An 18,300-nucleotide genomic window follows, 5' to 3' on the forward strand; every position below is an offset into this window, starting at 1 on the left:
TTCTCCACAACCACACCACTATCTGTTCTGGCATTCTGGTTCCCATTCCCCTGCAACTTTAGTTTCACCTCCCACACCCCGCCCCCACATACCCCCATGCAATACTAGCAAACCTTCTCAATGGGATTTGGTCCCTCTCTAGTTCAGGTGCAAATCTTCCTTCTACACAGCTTCTACCTTCCCTGGAAGAGAACCCAGTGATTCAAAAATCTGAACCCCCCCCCCCCCCCCCCAACCTGCACCATCTCCTGAGCCATGTGTTAAACTGTTTGATCTTTCTATTTCTGACCGGCGCATGGTATGGGGAGCAATCCTGAGATCAAAACCCTGGAAGTACTGTCCTTTAAGTTAGGACCTAATTCCCTGAACTCACTGTGGTGAACTACATATACCTGTCTGGACACGCCCCCCTGCTGACTGCTCCTGTGGCTCCTCCCACAGACCCCAGTATAAAGGCGATTGGAGGCACTGCTCCTCCCTCAGTCTCTAGGATGTTGTGTGATGGTCTCTTGCTGCTGACAGTGCTTTCTTCCAGCTAATAAAAACCTCTCTCTCGCCTCACATCTCCGAGAGTTATTGATGGTGCATCTCTCACTTTGTAGGACATCATCACCTTCCTCCCATGTCTGTGGTTCCGATGTGAACCACAGCCTCTAGCTGCTCATCTGCTCATGCTGCGGACACGATCTGAGATGTTCCTGATCCTGGTACCCAGAAGGCATCAAACCATCCAAGAATTTCATTCTCATCCACAGAGATCTCTTCCCGTTCCTTTAACCAATGAATCCCTTATCACTAGTGCTCGCCTCTTCTCCCCTTTGCTCTTCTGAGCCACAGAACCATACTCAGTGCTAGGGACCTGACTGCTGTGGTTATCATCTACTATGTCATCCCCTACAATGGTAACCAAGGTGGTTACCTGTTACTGAAGGGAATGACTACAGGGGTATTCAGCACCAGCTGCCTATCCTCATCCCACCCCCCAATGGTCCTGACTGCTTCCCTGTATATCCTGCTTATCAACCCCTCAGCCTCCCAAATGATCTGGAGTTCATCCAGTTCCAAATCCATTTCCTTAATGCGAAGTGTTAGAAGCTGCAACTGGATGCACTTCTTGCATGTATAGTCATCAGAGACCCTGCCTTCCAGCATTCTGCACGAGGGTCATTCCAGTATCCTGTCTAGCAAAACCTCTGCTCTAAATGTGCAATTAGTAAGAATAAATAACAAAAAAAAACTCCCTACAGCCTATGCCTGTCCTAAGCCTCGATGAGCCAAAGCCTCAACTCCCAACTCACACAATGGCTGCTCCACTTAAACTTAACTTCTTTTTATTGGTCCTTGCCAAGTGCCTAATTATGGGCAATCCAATGTCTCCTTGGGAACTGTGGCACACAGAAAATACTAACTGTCCCTGCTCACTACTTTTAAACTCTCTCTCCCGCGACATAATCCAGTGTCTCCTTGGGACCGTGGCTTACAAGAAGCCTATATTGAGGAAGCCTATATCTGTGATGTTATATTCTGTGTTCTTCTTTAACACCAACTACAGGAGATACTAGGAGATACTGCCTCCCCCCATTTGTGTCATGCCCTCTCCTCGCTGGTATGGAGGCCTGAAGTCCCACACCAACAGGTTCAAGAACAGCTATCAGATTCCATCAGATGCTTCAACTGACCTGCTCAACCCTAGCTCTACCGCAGCAATAGAACACCTGACGTGTGCATCAAGTTGCTCGTCTTTAGAACAATTGCAGTCAGTGATGTCTGACATATTTACTATGAGCACCCCCTTTTGATCGAGAGAGGTACTGCCAGAGTCGAAGCTAAGTTTATTGTCAGATCTGAATCAGAATCAGTTTTATTATCACTGACATATGTTGTGAAAAGTGTTGTTTTCAGGCAGCAGTACTGTGCAACACATAAAAAGAAATTCAATAAAATGAAAGGAATTTCAATACATAAAAAGAATTCAAGAAATCAATAAAGTGCAATAGAGGAATAGTGAGGTAGATTTCATGGACTATTCAGAAGTCTGATGGCAGAGGGGAAGAAGCTGTCTCTGAAATATTGTGTGTGGGTCTTCAGGCTCCTGTACCTCTGCCCTGATGGTAGTAAAGCGAAGAGGGGATGGTGAGGGTCAATATTAATGCATGTGAATTTTTAAGACGTCCTCAATGCTCAGGTGCATGAACAAAATATTGCAGCAGCATCACTGGCACATAGTGTTATATCAGCAGCATTCTTAAGAAAAGCATAAAAAAGTAAAGATAGTACACAATTTTTACAAGAAAACACAATTACAACAAAAAAGCCCATAAAAGTACAAAGTGGTCCAGGTGGTCATGGTGTTTCTAAACCAGAGTGATGAGGGTTTCATGGGAATTCCAGCGATTACCAAAAGGGAACGTTTGGACATACAGCACAGAAACAGGCCCTCCTACCCACTGTGTCCACACTGACCGTGACCACCCATTTACACTGATCCTACAGTTACCCAACTTTAAACTGTCAATATTCTCACTACATCCCCATTGCCCCCTCAATTCCAGCACTCACCTGCACATCGGCAACAATTTACAGAGGTTAGCACTGAAACAGGTTCCTTCCCCCAAAGCTATCAGACTCCTCAATACCCAAAGCCTGGACTGACACCTTGCCCTACTGTCCTGTTTATTATTTATTGTAATGTAAAGTGTGTGTGTGTTTATGTGTTTGTTTCATGTGTGTGTTCATATTTGAACATGTGTGTATCAGAACCAGTTCTTCTGTCACCTTGGACCACGTCCTCACTCACAGAACCAGGATGGAAACAAGTCACCCTCAACACTGTACCAGCATCGGGGGATCTTCTAAATGGCTGCAGGCAGAGCACACTCTTAATATGGTCTCTAACAAATGTAGAGTTCAATCTTCTACAAGTCAGGATGGTAAGATACTGCAAGCTACTTCTGTGTTCCAAACGTATTTTTATTGCTTTGCTAAGTTTCGTCAGAGTACTTTGAGAAGACATGGGTGAATTCATCAGGCATATTTGAGTGGTTTGTTGTTTGTTGAGTGTGTGGGTGCAGTGTATCGAGTGGCTGGGTGTGTTTGAATCAGATTAGCTTTATTTGTCACATACACATCAAAACATACCCTGAAATGCATCATTTGCATCAACGACCACAGAGTCCGAGAATGTGATGGGGACAGCCAATAAGTGTTGTCATGCTTCTTGGTGAAAACATAGCAGCATGCCCACAACTTACTAACCCTCCCTAAACTAGTACATCTTTGGAAAGTGATAGAAACTGATGCATCCAGAGGAATCCCACATAGTCACAGGAAGAACTTACAAATTCCTTATGATAGAATTGAACCCAGGTAATTGCAGCTGTAAAATACTAACTGCTACACTGTGCCAACCATTGAATACAGCATTGAGAGGGCATGCAGAGGAGCTTGCCATATGTTGGCTGGAGGATTTCACATTGAGGAGTAGCAACATAGTGACCATATGAAAAATTGGTCTGAAATGGAATGTCCAGAGATGACAACCAAATTCCTGGGAATGCCTCTTTAAAATTCCATGAACTTGAACAATAAGGGAAATTCACTCAAAATGCTGGAGGAACTCAGCAGGTCAGGCAGCATATGTAGGAATGAATTATCAGTTGACATCTTGGGCCGAGACTCTTCTTCAGGACTGGGAAGGAAGGGGGAAGATGTCAGACTTACAGTTGGGAGGGAGAGGAAGGATGACTAGCTAGACGGCGAAAGGTGAAGTCAGGCGGGTGGGAAAGGTAAAGAGCTGGAGAAGAAGGAATCTAATAGGAGAGGGGAGTGGACCATGGTAGAAAGTTAAGAAGAAGTGGCACTAGGGGGAAGTGATAGTTTGGTGAGGAGAAGAGTTAAGAGTCCAGAGTGGGTAATAGAAGAAGAAGGAAGGGAAACAAAAAAACTACCAGAAGGAGAGAGAAATCAGATTAGAGGCTACCCACATGGAATATGAGGTGTTGCTCTCTACCCTGAAAGTAGCCTCATCATGGCATAAGAGGAGGCCATGGACTGACAGGTTGGAATAGGAATGGGGATAGGCATTAAAATGGTTGGGCACCAGGAAATTCAGCTTTCAGCAAATGGAGATGAGGTGCTCGACAAAGCAGTCCCCCAACTTATGCTGGGCCTCACCAATGTAGAGGAGGCCGCATCAGGAGAACTGGCTACAATAGATGATCCCAACAGATTTGCAGGTGAAATGTTGCCTCACCTGGAAAGACTCACTGGGGCCCTGAAATGAGGTAACGGAGGAGGAAAATGTGCAGCAGTTTTATCACTTGCAGGGATAGGTACCAGATGGGAGATGAGTGGGTAGGGAAAAATGGACATGGGAATCATGGAGGAGCAATCCCTGCAGAAAGTGGCGGGGGGGGGGGGGGTGGAGTAGGGGAGGTAAAGGTGTGTTTGGTGATAGGGTCTCATCGAAGATGGTGGAAGTTGTGAAGAATGATGTGTTGGATGCAAAGGCTCATGGGATCGTAGGTGAGGACAAAGTCATTCTATCCCTGTTAAGGTGGCGAAAAGATGGGTGAGCACAGAATGGAGGAGATGAGGGTGAAGGCGGCATCAATAGTGGGGGAAGGGAAACTCTGTTCTTTGAAGAAGGAGGATGCCTCTGATGTCCTGGAAAGGAAAGCCTCAACCCAGGAAGCGATGCGGTAGAGATGAAGGAACTGAGAAAAGGGAATAGCAATTTAACGGGAGACAGCATGGGAAGAGGTATTGTCAAGATAACCAAGGGAATCGGTAGGTCTATAAAAGATGCTAGACAGTTTGTCCACAGAAATGGAGAGGGCGAGATCGTGAAAGGAGGAAGAGGTATCAGAAATGCACCGAGTAAATTTTAAGGGCAGGGTGGAAGGAATTTTGCTAGTTTGTAATCTGTAAATATAGAAATGGCAAAAGGCTATAAGGAATGAAAACCACCAATGTTCCATGTGCTTTGTTGACCAGAGGAATGGAAACCTGTCAGACTCCTGTGAGAAATTTGTTGTAGATTCTGTTGTAGATACCAACTCATTACCCTGAGATTTGTGCCTTTACTAAGCTCTTACCTCGAAAACACTCAGTGGCCACTTTATTATGTATACTTGCACTCCTGCTTGTTAATACAGATATCAGGCAATACAGGCAATCATGTGGCAGCAACTCAATACATAAAAGCATGCAGACATGGTCATGGGGTTCAGCTGTTGTTCAGACCAAACATCAGAGTAGGAAAGAAATGTGATCTAAGTGACTTTGACTGCTGAAAGATTGTTGGTGCCAGACGGGGTGAGTTGAGTAACTCAGAAACTGATGATCTTTTTGGAATTTTTATGCACAACAGTCTTCAGAGTTTAAAGAGAATGTTGCAAAAAAAAAAATCATCCAGTGAGTGGCAGTTCTATGGCCGAAAATGCCTTGTTAATGAGTGAGATCAGAGGAGAATGGCCAGAGTTATTCAGTCTTACAGGAAGGTGACAGTAAATCAAATAACCATGAGGTACAATAATGATGTGCAGAAGAGCAGCTCTGAGTGTACAAAACATTGAACCTTGAGGTGGATGGGTACCTAATAAAGTGGTCATTGAGTGTAAAGTTCTGTTCTATTCCCACACCTCACAGTACAAACAAAGGTACTGAGATGTTGGCTTCTAATTCTATCAAAATGAAGACATAAGGAGACGTAGATGCAGGGATGAAGGTCTTGATCCAAAATGTCTCTATAGATACTGCCTAACCTGCCGAGTCCCTCAGATTTTTGTGTATTGTTCTTAGTTCTACCGGCTATGTGATATCCACATGACTAGGAAACACTGCCTGCAACTTTGGTAGAGCAAGTGCTCATTAAACCAATGTGATAATGGTCAAAATGATCTTCTTAGAGACACATGATACTGTAGATGCTGGGATCTGGAGCAATACACATGATGTTGAAGGGTTTCAACAGGTCAGTGAGCACGAGGAGACAAATGGACAGTTGATATTTTGGAGTGAATAGGTTCTCATCAATGTACTTATTGCTAGAATAAATATTGGACAGGATCCCAGACCAGACTTGGCTGCTCTTTTAAGAAGTGAATCTGATTCCACAAGTCACCTGAAGTTTGGCATCTCTGATGGTCCAGCAGTGGGAAAGTTAGCTGTGATATTTTTGTCAAGGGATGAAGCTGGATTTCAACACAGGAACTGTTATCTCCATAAACCATACAAATGACTTATCCATTCCTGTAGTATCAAGAACCATAATCCATGTGACATTCCCCAAATGGCTGGACAAGGCAATGATAATGCAGTGTGTTTCCAAACCAACTCAGAAAACCAGCACATTGTTTTCTCTGAAACTCCTCATGATCCTAATCTGTGCTGATGTACAATACAGGACAGGCACCAATAAAGCAGAAATCATTAACTTTGTTATAAAATTAAATTGGTTAAAATATAAATACATTTTGATTTTCTGCTTCTGAAATGGGGTTGTCTAGACCCAGCACCACTGGAGAAAGGGAGGTATTAGGGTGATAGAGCTGTACAGAATGGAAACAGGACCTTTGGCCCAATGCATCCATACTGACCAAGGTGCTTAGCTGAGCTAGTCCCATTTGCTTGATGTTGCCTATATCTCTAAATCTTTCCTACCCATGGACCTGTCTAAATGTCTTTTAAAAACTGTACCCACCTCTACCACTTCCTCTGACAGCTTTTTCCATTTTGTCACCTCCCTCAATGAAACTATTATCCCTCAGATCCCCTTCAAATCTTTCCCTTCTCACCTTAACTCTATGCCCTCTAATTTTAGATTCCTCTGCCCTTGGAAAAGCACTGTGACCACTCACCTTATCTATGACTCTTGTGAATTTATCAACATCATTGGGACTCACCTCAGTTTCCAGGACTCGGGGGAAAACAATCCTAGTATCACCAATCTCTCCTAATAACTCAGGCTTCCCAGTTCTGGTAACATCCATGCGAATCTTTTCTGCCGCCTGACCAGCTTAAAGACATTCTTCTTCAAGCTGGGTGACCGGAATTGTACCTACCATTCTAAGTGTGGTGCCACCAATGTCTTGCACAGTTGTAATCTGATATACTGACCTTCGTACTCAGTGCCCTGACTGAAGAATGCAAGTGTACTAAACGCTTTCTTCACCACCCTGTCCACTAGTGTTGCCACTTTCAGGAAACCAGTTACTTGTTCTACTAGGCTCTTCTACAACACTCCCTAGGCATCAACATCTCAGAGGATCTATCCTAGGCCCAACAGATTGATGCAATCACAAAGAAGGCATGCCAGCAACTCTACCTCATTAGAAGTTTGAGTGGGTTTGATATGCAACCAAAGACTCTAACAAATTTCTGTAGACGTACAGTGGAAAGCACTCGGGTTGCATCACAGTCTGGTATGGAGTTTCCAACATGCAGGATCAAAAGAGTCTGCAGTGTGTTGTAGCCTCAGCCAGTTCCATCACAGGCACAACCCTCCCCACCTTCGAAGATAACTTCAAAAGGCAATGCCTCAAGAAGGCAGCATCCATCATTAAGGACTCTCACCATCCGGGACATACCCTCTTCTCATTACTACCACCAACAAGGAGGTACAGGAGCCTGAAGACACACACACACAACACTTTTAGAACAGTTTCTTCTCCTCTGCCATCAGATTTCTGAATGGACCATGAACCAATGAACACTAGCTCAATATATCTCTCTTTCCTCTAGCTATCTGTCTAGTCACTTATTTGTTTAGTTGTTGCTTGTTTGTTGTAACCTGTAGTAATTTTTATGTCTTGGACTTCACTGCAGTGGTGAAACAACAAATTTCAGGACATCATGTCAGCGAAAATAAATCTGACTCTGATTCAAATTCCTCAAGGTCATTTCATTTAGGTCTGTCTCTTGATTTATCTTTCTAAAATACAACACTTTGCTCTTGTCCAAGATAAATTTTACCTGCAATTCCTTAGCCAACTCCCTCTTACACTCTTAGAGAACCCTCCTCACTGTCTACTACATCACTGCAAATTTTCTGGCCAATGATTTGGTTATTCCAAACGTAGCATTTGCCTGTTTTATTTCTTGCCTCATGTTTAGATGTGAAAACTATCTTGCTCTGATTTCAATTTAAAATGCCTTAACCCTTAATCATGGTGTCATTAATAGTCCATGCCTTGCTACACAGGCATTTATTTCATTTGAAACCTGAAGCATTGCTTCTATTTTTCTCTCCACAGATGCTACCTGACAAGCCAAATATCTCCAGCATTTTCTTTTTATTTTGCTTCAGTTTTCCAGCCTTTCTAGTTTGCTTTGATTGTCATGTAGCTTAGAAAGTCTTTATTGAGATAGTATATATAAGCTCTAAAATTTGATAGGCACAGATGGAGAGAGGAGAAAATAAATGTATTATTTAAGGACTAGCTAGTTCATTGCAAAATGAATCTGTCCTTTTCTGCAAGTATTTTATATGTCAATTTTGTCATATATCTGTGTAGTTGGGCGATTGAGTTTAAGAGCTGTTGCAGCTCTATAAAACTCTGGCTTCACCACACTTGGGAGTGTTGTATTCAGTTCTGGTTGCATTATAGGAAGGATGTGGAAGCTTTGGAAAGAGAGCAGAGGAGATTTACCAGGTTGCTCCCTGAATTAGACAGCATGTCCTGTGAGTAAAGGTTGAGTGAGCTTGGGCTTTGGAGCAAAGGAGGATGAGAGTTGACCTGACTGAGCTGCTCAAGATGATAAGAAGCATAGATTGAGTGGATAGCCAGAGACTTTTAATTTTAAGGTGATTGGTGGAAAGTACTGATGGGACTAAAATATAAGAGCAAAGATGTAATGCTGAGGCTTTATAGGGTATTAGCCAGACTGCACTTGGGTATTGTGAACAATTTTGGGCTGCTTATCTATGAAAAGATGTGCTAGCATTGGAGAGGGTCCAGAGGAGATTCACAAGAATGATTCCAAGGATGACGGGATTAACATATGAGGAACATTTGATGGCTCTGGGCCTATACTTGAGGGGGGGGGGTGGATTTCACTGAAACCTATTGAATATTGAAAGGCCTAGACAGAGTGGATGTGAAGAGGATGTTTCCTATAGTGGCTGAGTCTAGGTCCAGAGGGCACAGCTTCAGAATAGAGGGATGTCCTTTTAGAAAAGAAGTGAGGAGGAATTCCTTTAGCTAGAGGGTAGTGAGTCTGTGGAACTCATTGGCACAGATGGCTAAGGAAGCCAAGTCAATGAGTATATTTAGTGGAGGCTGATAGGTTCTTGGTTAGTCAGGACAGCAAAGGGTATGGAGAGAAGGCAGGAAACTGGGGTTGGGACGCCTAATAAAACAACCATGATGGAATGGCTGAGTGGGCTAATTCTGCTCCTGTCTTATAATCTTATAGGAGGTATGTCAGAGGTAATTATTTTTCACATGGTGAGTATTGGGGGTGTGGAACGTACTGCTGGGGGTTGGTGGTAGAAGCATCTTATAATCTAAGGGACAGTAAAAAGAAGGGCAGGTTGGTAGGCTTAGATGAGCATGCAACACCACAAGCTCACCAATGCTCATGACGAACGTTGACCCATCTCCCAGCCACTTGTCCACCATATATCCACTCTCAGAATATAATGGCAGGGAGCCAATTGATGCAGCTTCTGGGCACAATAGATAGTCAGGTGGACATCCTGCACCCACTAAATAGAGCTTAATCGCTCAATCTGCAAAGATTGATATTGATCAATATTGATCATGTTCTAGTGTATACAGTGTTGATAATAATTTAAACCTCCACTTTTTGTCTGGCTGGAGATTTATCTATCTGCAGACCATCAAACCATTTAACATAGTTAAGATACAGATGTTCTCAACTCATTTCACAGTGAAAGGACTTTCCAACAATCTGTGGACAGATCATAGCTGAGTCTCCAAATGTTTTATAGACTGCAGCAGAGGACCAAGAACATTTTTCAGTGTGAAGAACTTCCATTCCTAAATTGGTCATAAAGGATTTATTACAACACCAATGGCTGATTAAAAAATAAAGTAAAAATATATTTACACGCATTTAAATCCATTCACAAGGACAAACAATAAATATTTGCATGGGCTTAGTTTTATGCAAATAACTTAATTATGAAGTGAGAGGCAAATCAAATTAACAACGTACAAATATCGACGATGACCCGTGTTATTTGAAATTGGAACACCTTTGCTGAGAAAACATCTTTTTGAGCTGAGCGACCTCAGCAGAGAGTGAAGCAAGCTGATTCCTGAGGATGCTGTTTTCGGATTTGATGTTGGAGTCCTCGTTTGCATGGTTCTTTGGGCAGTTTGAAATTGCTTGGCCACCACCCTGGGCTCCAATGTGGGCTCTCCAAGAAGGTGGAGACAAGCCAGCCCCGGAGCCCTTGTCAGAGTGAGGCATTACAGTGTTGGTATAACACCCTTGAAGTTGATCCCTGACCTGACCAGGCAACTGTTCCGGAAGAGTTCTGGGGGTAGAATTACCCACTGCCATTTGAAAAACTCTTAGCCTCAAATCAACCTCAGTGCTCTCTTCCACCCCAGCTCCTATCTTAAACCGGAGCTTATGGGGCAAAGATTTCACCATGTCCATTCTTTCTTGGGATCTCACTGGCTTAGTGTTCTCGTTGGAGCCTATCCTAGCAAGGTCCACCTCCACGTCACTAGGGGAAGAGAGCTGAGCTTCAAAGTGGTCCTCGCGGTTCGGGGATAACTTGCCTTGGTCACTCAGATGGTCATCAAAAAAGACAGGACTTCCAATGTTGGAACTTCCAGGGGTGGAGATACCAGAATCCTCAGACACCACACTGGACTCTTGTGCTTCTGCCCCAATAGATACCCCTCCCTGCTGGTTATTAGGTGGGAAGCTTTTATTGTCCACAGGATGAGCAACATAACCATTCACAGCCATGGCTGCAAGAGGTCCTTGGATCCCATTTGTGCAGCAGAGAGATGATGGATTACTTGGAGTGACTGGCATCTCTGCAGGGTCCTTAATGATACCAAACCTGAACTTCAGAGCCAAGAGCTCAGCTTTCAGTCTGGCATTTTCTTCCAGTAAGGCAAGGACCCTCTGCTCAAGGACCATGTCGTTGACCCGCCGTTTCTCACGGGACCGCTTGGCTGCCTCATTGTTCTTCTTACGCTTGTCCCAGTAGCTGCTATCCTTTTTCTCTTCTGGGATGAACTCTCGCTTCCTCCGGTTGGCGGAGCTGGTATCCTTGGGCTTGACCTGCCTCATGCCCAGCAGGGATCTGGCCAAGAGGCTGTTGGTGCTGAGCAGGGACATGGCTTCTTCGGTGAAGGACATGTGCGGGCCACACAGCTCCAGCGAACGTGGGTGGGGCTCATTTTCCTGGAGTTGGTCTGCCCTCACTTCTCTTACCTCCTGGCAAGGTTTGGCTGCAGACACGTCCATCCTGACTGATGGAAACGCTTGTCTCTGATAGAAGGGCTCAATGTTGAACAAGGGATCTGTTAAAATAACATAGAAAAATAGATGGTTAGAATGCTATACATTATTCCCTAAGGCTTACTTCAAATTCAAGTTCAAGTTTATTGTCATTCAGCCATACACATATATACTGCTAAACAAATTAGCATTCCTGTGGGGCCAAGGTGCAAAACGTAGTGAATATAAGACATAGGTGTAGAATTAGGCCATTTGGCCTATCAAGACTGCTCCACCATTTAATCATGGTTGATCCTTTTTCTCCCTCTCCTCTACCCCACTCCCCAGCCTTCTCCCCATAACTTTACATGCCGTGTCCAATCAAGAACCTATCAAGCTCTGCCTTAAATACACCCAATGACCTGCCTCCATAGCTGCCTGTGGTAGTAACAGTCACACACATGACATGTAGTTAAAATCCTGTACTTAAATCACAAAGTAATATTAGCACGTCCCTAAGAATCACAGCCTTTAAGCCTACTCCAACACTTCCTTCCCACATAGCCCTCCATTTTTCTTTCATCCATATGCTTAACTAAGAGTCGCTTAAATGTTGCTAATGTATCTGCCTCTATCACCAACTTTGGTCGGGCGTTCATCGCACCCATGACTCTCTGGGTAGAAAAATCCTACTTCTGACATCCCCTTATAATTTCCTCGTCCCACTTTAAAACTACGTCCTCTCATATTGCTGCCCTGGGAAAAAGGTGCCAGATTCCACACTATCTACGCTTCTTATCACCATATACACATCTATCAAATCGCCCCTCATCCTCCTTTGTTCCAAAGGCCAAAGCCCATAGCTTGCTCAATCTTTCCTCATAAGACATACTCTCTAAACCAGGCAGCATCTTTGTAAATCTCTTCTGCACCCTCTCTTAAGTTTCTACATCCTTCCTATAATGAGGCGGCCAGAAATGATCAGTGGCGTGTTTGTCATCCAACTCTTTTGCAGGTATCGAAATTCTGATACCGCTCTTCCCTTCATCAATATCTCTGTCTCGATCTCTGAAGACAAACTGTCGACTGACATCTTTTTATAAAACTACCGATTCCCACAGTTATCTTGACTATACCTCTTCCCATCCTGTCTCCTGTAAAAATGCTATTCCCTTTTCTCAGTTCCTTCATCTCTACTACATCTGTTCCCAGGATGAGGCTTTCCTTTCTAAGACATCAGAGATGTCCTCCTTCTTCAAAGGCAGGGGTTTCCCTTCCTCCACCATTGATACTGCCCTCACTGACTTCTCTTCTATTTCCCGGACATCTCTGCTCACGCCATCTTTGCACCTATCACCCCATGAGCCTTTGCATCCAACATATCATCTTTGTAACTTCCACCATCTTCAACAAGATCCAAATACCAAACACACCTGTACCTTCCACCGACTTTCAGTTTTCCACAGGGATCACCCTCTGTGATTCCCTTGTCCAGTTGGCCCTCATCACTAATCTCCTTCCTTGTATACATCCCTGCAGGCTACACCTGATCATTTACCCCCTCCCTTACCACAGTACAAGGCCCCAAAAAGTCTTTACAGGTGAGGCAACCTGTGAATCTGTTGAGGTCGTCTATCGAATCTGGTGCTCCTGATGTGGCCTCTACACTGATGAGACCCAACATAAATTGAGGGACCCCTTTGCTGGGCACCTCTGTCCAGCTGCCAAAAATGTAACTTCCCGGTGGCCAACCATTTTAATTCCCATCCCCATTCCTGTTCTCACAAGCCAATCCATGGCCTCCTCTTTTGCCAGGATGAAGCCACTCTCAGGTTGGAGGAGCAACACCTCGTATTCCATCTAGGTACCCTCCAACCTGATGGCATGAACATTGATTTTTCCAATCTCTGGTGATTTTATTTCCTTCTTCCTTTTCCCTTCCTCTTCTGCTATTCCCCACTTTAGCCTCTTACCTCTTCTCCTCAGCTACCTATCATCTCCCCCTTGGTGCTGCTCTTTCTTCCCTTTCTCCCATGGTCCACTCTCCTCTCCTATCAGATTCCTTCTTCACTATCCTTTACCTTTCCCACCCACCTGACTTCTAGCTAGTTATCCCTTCCTCCCCCCCCCCCACCTTTTATTGTGGTGCCCTCCCCCTTCCTTTCCACTCCTGAAGATAAGTCTCTGACCGAAACATCGACTGGTTATTCACTTCCATAGATGCCGCCTGACTTGCTGAGTTCCTCCAGCATTTTGTGTGTGTAGCAGGTATCAACCAGGCCAAGTAGAAAACCACATCAAATGACTCTCACAGGCTGGAGATGTTGGAACCTGGAGCATTAAACAAACTGCTGAAGGAACTCAAAGTCAAAGTTGAGTTTACTGTCAGGTAAACAATGTACAGGTGCAATGAAAAACTTGCTTGCAGCAGCTTCACAGGCACATAGCATCAGATATGCAGCATTCACAAGAAAAACATAAGCTAAGCAAAAATTATACTGAATTACACAAGAAAGAACACAATTAGAACGACCTTTGCAATGCAAAGTAGTCACAGTGTTGCCACATTGAGGTAGTGCCAGATGAATGAAGACCGGAATGGTTGAAGGGAAGGAGCTGTTTTGAACCTAGCAGTGCAAGACTTCAGGCTTCTGCACCTCCTGCCCTCAACAGGTCAGACAATATCTGTGGAAGGAAAGGGACACTTGTTGATTCATGTCGAGACTCTGAGAATGTAGAACAGAGATAGGCAGTATAAAGAAGTGAAACGGAGGGGTGATGCAGGGCACGGCAGGTGAAAGGCTGAGTGGTTCTTACAGACAACAAAACAGGAAACAGAAAGCACATTATTTTAAAATAAACTTTTAAAAGGATATGTGGTACAAAATAAAGAATGAAACATACATACACTCAGTGGCCACTTTGTCAGGTACCTCTTCAGATGAGTATATCTTTGCGGTCTTCTGCTGCTGTAGCCCATCTACTACAAGATTTGATGTGCTCTACATTCAGAAATGCTCTTCTGCACACCACTGTTGTAATGTGTGGTTATTTGAATTACTGCTACCTTCCTGTCAGTTTGCACCAGACTGGCCATTTGCCTCTGACCTCTCTCTTTAACGAGGCATTTTCACCCACAGGACTGTCACTCACTGGGTGCTTTTTTTATCACACCATTCTCTGTAAACAATAGAGACTGTGTGAAAATCCCAGGACTGAGGTACCCAAGCACCAACAATCATTCCACAGTCAAAGTCACTTAGATCACATTTCTCTTTAATGTGAGAATCTGAGACTGAGACTGAGACTGAGTTCAGATGAGGAATATCGATCAACACTCCATTTCCTCCACAGCCGCTGCCTGACCCATTGAGTTCTTCCAATGCTCTGTCTATTGCTCCAGACTGCAACTTTTGCAGTCTCTTGTATCGCACATCTATGATTAAAGTAGAAGCTGATATATCATAAATAAACTTATTTTTAAAATTACATATATCTTGAAATGTCAATGTGAGTAAATAGGGTGGTTTAGAAATGATATGAGGTGCTTGCCTTTATTGGCTGTTGTGTAGGATACGAAAGCAGGCACAACCATGCACTGGTTAGGCCATACCTGGAGTACTGTGTGCAGTTCTGTTCACCGCACTAGTGGAAAGATGTGATCACACCAGAGAGGCGCGGAGAAGGTTCACCAAGATATTGACTGGATTGGAACATATCAGTTATAAGGCGAGCCAGGATAGGCTGTGTTTGTTTCCCTGAAGTGCAGGATGCTGAAGGGGTGACCTGACAGAGGTAGAAACCTTTGAGGGTTTTTTAATGGGGGTGTCTAAAACAAGAGGAACTAAGTAGAAAGTAAGAAGCAGGAAATTTAGAGAGGGGGAGATTTTCACACAAATGTGGTTGGAATTGGGAATACATTGCCTGATGAAATGGTGCCATAGAGTAATAGGACAGCAGAGAAACCGGCCCTTTGGCTCTTCTAGTCAATGCCATCCTGGTCTTCTGCCTAACCCCATTTACCTATACCCAGACCATGGCACTCTATGGTTCTTCATCCATGTGCCTATCCAGATTTCTGTTAACTGTTATATTTAAGGGAATGTAACAAATGAGGCAGGTGCTCTCACAATACCTAAAAACCATTTCAGCAGGCATCTCAGTTGCCAATTCATGAATCACAACAGTGTAAATGGGGCCAGTCAGAGAAAATGCAGTGCAGCTGAGCAATAAACTGCAAGATCATAACCAGGTGGATTGTGAGGTCAACAGCCCACTTCATCAATCAAACCTACATTATTTATCAAAATAAACTGAAACTGTTGCAGTTCTCTTCAATTACAAAGTCATGGTATTTGATAATTTCGATTAAGAATTATGAGATATAGCTTGAATCTCGGACTTCTGTCCAGCTGAATGATTGGCAGCTTTTGAGACCAACTTTCCTGTCAACAGTGCAGTTGACAAATATTGGGTTACTCTGAGTATATTGGAGAAGGTTTATGATTGTCATGTCAACCAAAAGACAGTGAAACAATTGTCTTGCGTACAGTTCAAACAGATGAGGTAATCCTACATCAGGTCATTGAGTTATTGATACTGCTGTATCATTGTCACGGGGACCAAAGTACAGGGAAAGTGTTTTCATACAGATCAATTAATTACACAACACTTTGAGGAAGAACAAGGTAAAACAATAACAATGCAGAATAAAGTGTAACAACTGGCAAGATCATAACAAAGTAAATTGTGAGGTCAAGAGTCCATCTTATTGTTCAAACATCTGACAATAGCAGGTTAGAAACTCCTTGAGCCAGCAGTCACTGGCAAAATATTTCCAGCTGAGGGGTTTGGACAATGAAAGCCTGTTGTAATTCTCAGTAGGGATACTATTTTCGATCTAAATTCAGCTGTATTGTTCAGACTACGCCAAGTAATAGCTGTCACCTAAAACCCCTTTCAGAGCATCTCTGGGAAAATCTGATGGGGAAGGAATCTCCTTCTTCTCAATTTAACCAAGTGAGTCAGAGGAAAGTCTGATTTACACCCACTTGAAGTTATATACTGAATCAGACTTATATTAGAGTAATATGATAATAAATGGGAATAATATATTACATACTACAACTTAGCTGGTATGAAAATCAAAGTTGAAACCGTATTCAAAGTTTGTTGGTGTGTTAAATTGCATATAACAGAAATAGTAATGTGATCACTCAAGTCGCGTATGTTTTCCCAAGGGGTTGCCTATTGATGAGTCCTCAGGTCGCTGAAGAGGCTGATACGGGACCCACACATATTCTGGGGCAGTGTAAACGCGAGTTAAGTCGTGGTCGTGGCTAGTGGTCAATAAATATTACAGAAAATACAGTAACGGCCATTATATTAGAGCAATTACGACATTGGATATCGAAGAATCGGCAGTAATGGGACGCTCATTAGAGAGAGTACACTGTTACGGGAGTTAAGGTGAGGTACTCGAAGTGATGTTATTGTAATAAAGCCAAGGAATCTTGTAATAAATATTACAGCAAGCTTAATTATTTTATGGGCAATAGATTCCGATAAATCATTGTTAAGTTTTCTGAAAATAAACAGGAACGCCATATTCTGGAAATCTGTAATAAAGCAGGAAATGTTGGAAACTGAGGGTCAGTCTATGAAGAGCGAAAGAGTTTAACTTTTCAATTTACTGATCAAGAGTGTTCCACCTGATAGGTTAACCGTCTTTTTATTCCGCAGAAGCTGCCCGACCTATTGTGTATTTCCAGAATTTTCTACTTTTACCGCAGTTCATGTGACTAAATAATTTGTAGTAAAAATGGTAATTATACATTAGGTTAGAATAAATACGATAGCGCACAGGTAATAATATAAATGCGAATAAGCGATAATTAACTAGAGTTAGGAGTCAGTTGGAAGATTCTGTAAGTTAAAAGTCTTTGCCAGCATCACCGTTCTCTGTTTAATACACAACAGTCACGTTAACGAGAGCCCCCAGGATATTGGGGATTCGACCCCAACTCGCCAACACGAGCGGCCAGTATTTCTCAGTGTACCTCAGTACACTGAGGTATTTCCCCAGAACAGGTCGGCCACTTGACACAAACCCTGGCACTCTTTGTGAAGAATTGACGCTACAACCAGCCGAGGCTACAAACATCCACATAAATTTCCATTAAACTCAATCTCGCCTCCTTCCCAAACATGTGCCAGTCGGTATCTAATTAAAACGCAGTCTCATTACTCCCCGCACTCTCCCTCACATAAGCTAGTTAGTTCAAACTTACTTAGTCTCCCCGCTTCACTTGGCTGCTGAATCAACATTTTGGATAAAACTAAGTTTTGATCACTAAAGCGACTGAAGGGAAAAAGGCAAACTCACGACTCTCCTCGTCTTCCTCCACCACTGCTGGTTCGGGTTCCAGCGCAAAAATATTGTCATTCGCCACAGTTCCGAGTATATAATTCTCCTTCCTCGAAAGTAGATCTGTCCGGTCAGCAGGAGTTATCTAAGCTGTTGCAATGCTTTCTTTCCCCTAATGTTACCCAATCATGAAAAAGAACTCCTCCCACCGAGGCAGGAGTAAGATTCATTCCGCCTTCCTCACACTATTTCTGTAATTTACTCCTGCCCTTTCTGTAGTTTGTTATTTTCCACTGTGCACTGATCTGGAAACAGCGTACTTGTAGAATAAATTGTAACTTGTAGCATTTTGTTTATGTTTGTAGTGTGTACTGCCGCCGCAAAACAACACGTCAGTGATGATAAACCTGATCCTGAATCCCGCTCCCCTCCTCACTCCGAGAGAGAAACAAATGCACGCTGAGACACTTCTGCGTATTTGCCTCTTCCCTCTCCCGTCCGGC

General features: G+C 43.4%; 1 protein-coding gene across 3 annotated transcripts; it reads right to left on the minus strand.

Annotated features, from left to right (window-relative positions):
- Positions 1-9,988: 9,988 nt before the first annotated feature.
- nfil3-6 (nuclear factor, interleukin 3 regulated, member 6) lies at positions 9,989-18,038 on the minus strand. Of its 3 annotated transcripts, none has more exons than XM_059991976.1 (3): positions 14,339-15,768; positions 13,964-14,115; positions 9,989-11,513 (listed from the first exon to the last, which is right to left on the minus strand). In XM_059991976.1, the coding sequence occupies exon 3, from the start codon at positions 11,455-11,457 to the stop codon at positions 10,204-10,206; it is 1,254 nt and encodes a 417-aa protein (XP_059847959.1). In that variant the 5' UTR covers positions 11,458-11,513; positions 13,964-14,115; positions 14,339-15,768; the 3' UTR covers positions 9,989-10,203. The 3 variants fall into 3 exon arrangements, with proteins under 3 accessions (XP_059847959.1, XP_059847960.1, XP_059847961.1); XM_059991977.1 differs by having other exon boundaries at positions 14,335-15,768; XM_059991978.1 differs by lacking the exons at positions 13,964-14,115; positions 14,339-15,768 and adding an exon at positions 17,816-18,038.
- Positions 18,039-18,300: the final 262 nt, after the last annotated feature.

The sequence above is a fragment of the Hypanus sabinus genome, chromosome 16, assembly GCF_030144855.1.
Source record: "Hypanus sabinus isolate sHypSab1 chromosome 16, sHypSab1.hap1, whole genome shotgun sequence".
Classification (NCBI taxonomy): domain Eukaryota; kingdom Metazoa; phylum Chordata; class Chondrichthyes; order Myliobatiformes; family Dasyatidae; genus Hypanus; species Hypanus sabinus.

Bases quoted from the DNA above. Each gene is read 5' to 3' on its own strand.
- nfil3-6 (XM_059991978.1), bottom strand. From the start codon at position 11,457: ATGGACGTGTCTGCAGCCAAACCTTGCCAGGAGGTAAGAGAAGTGAGG.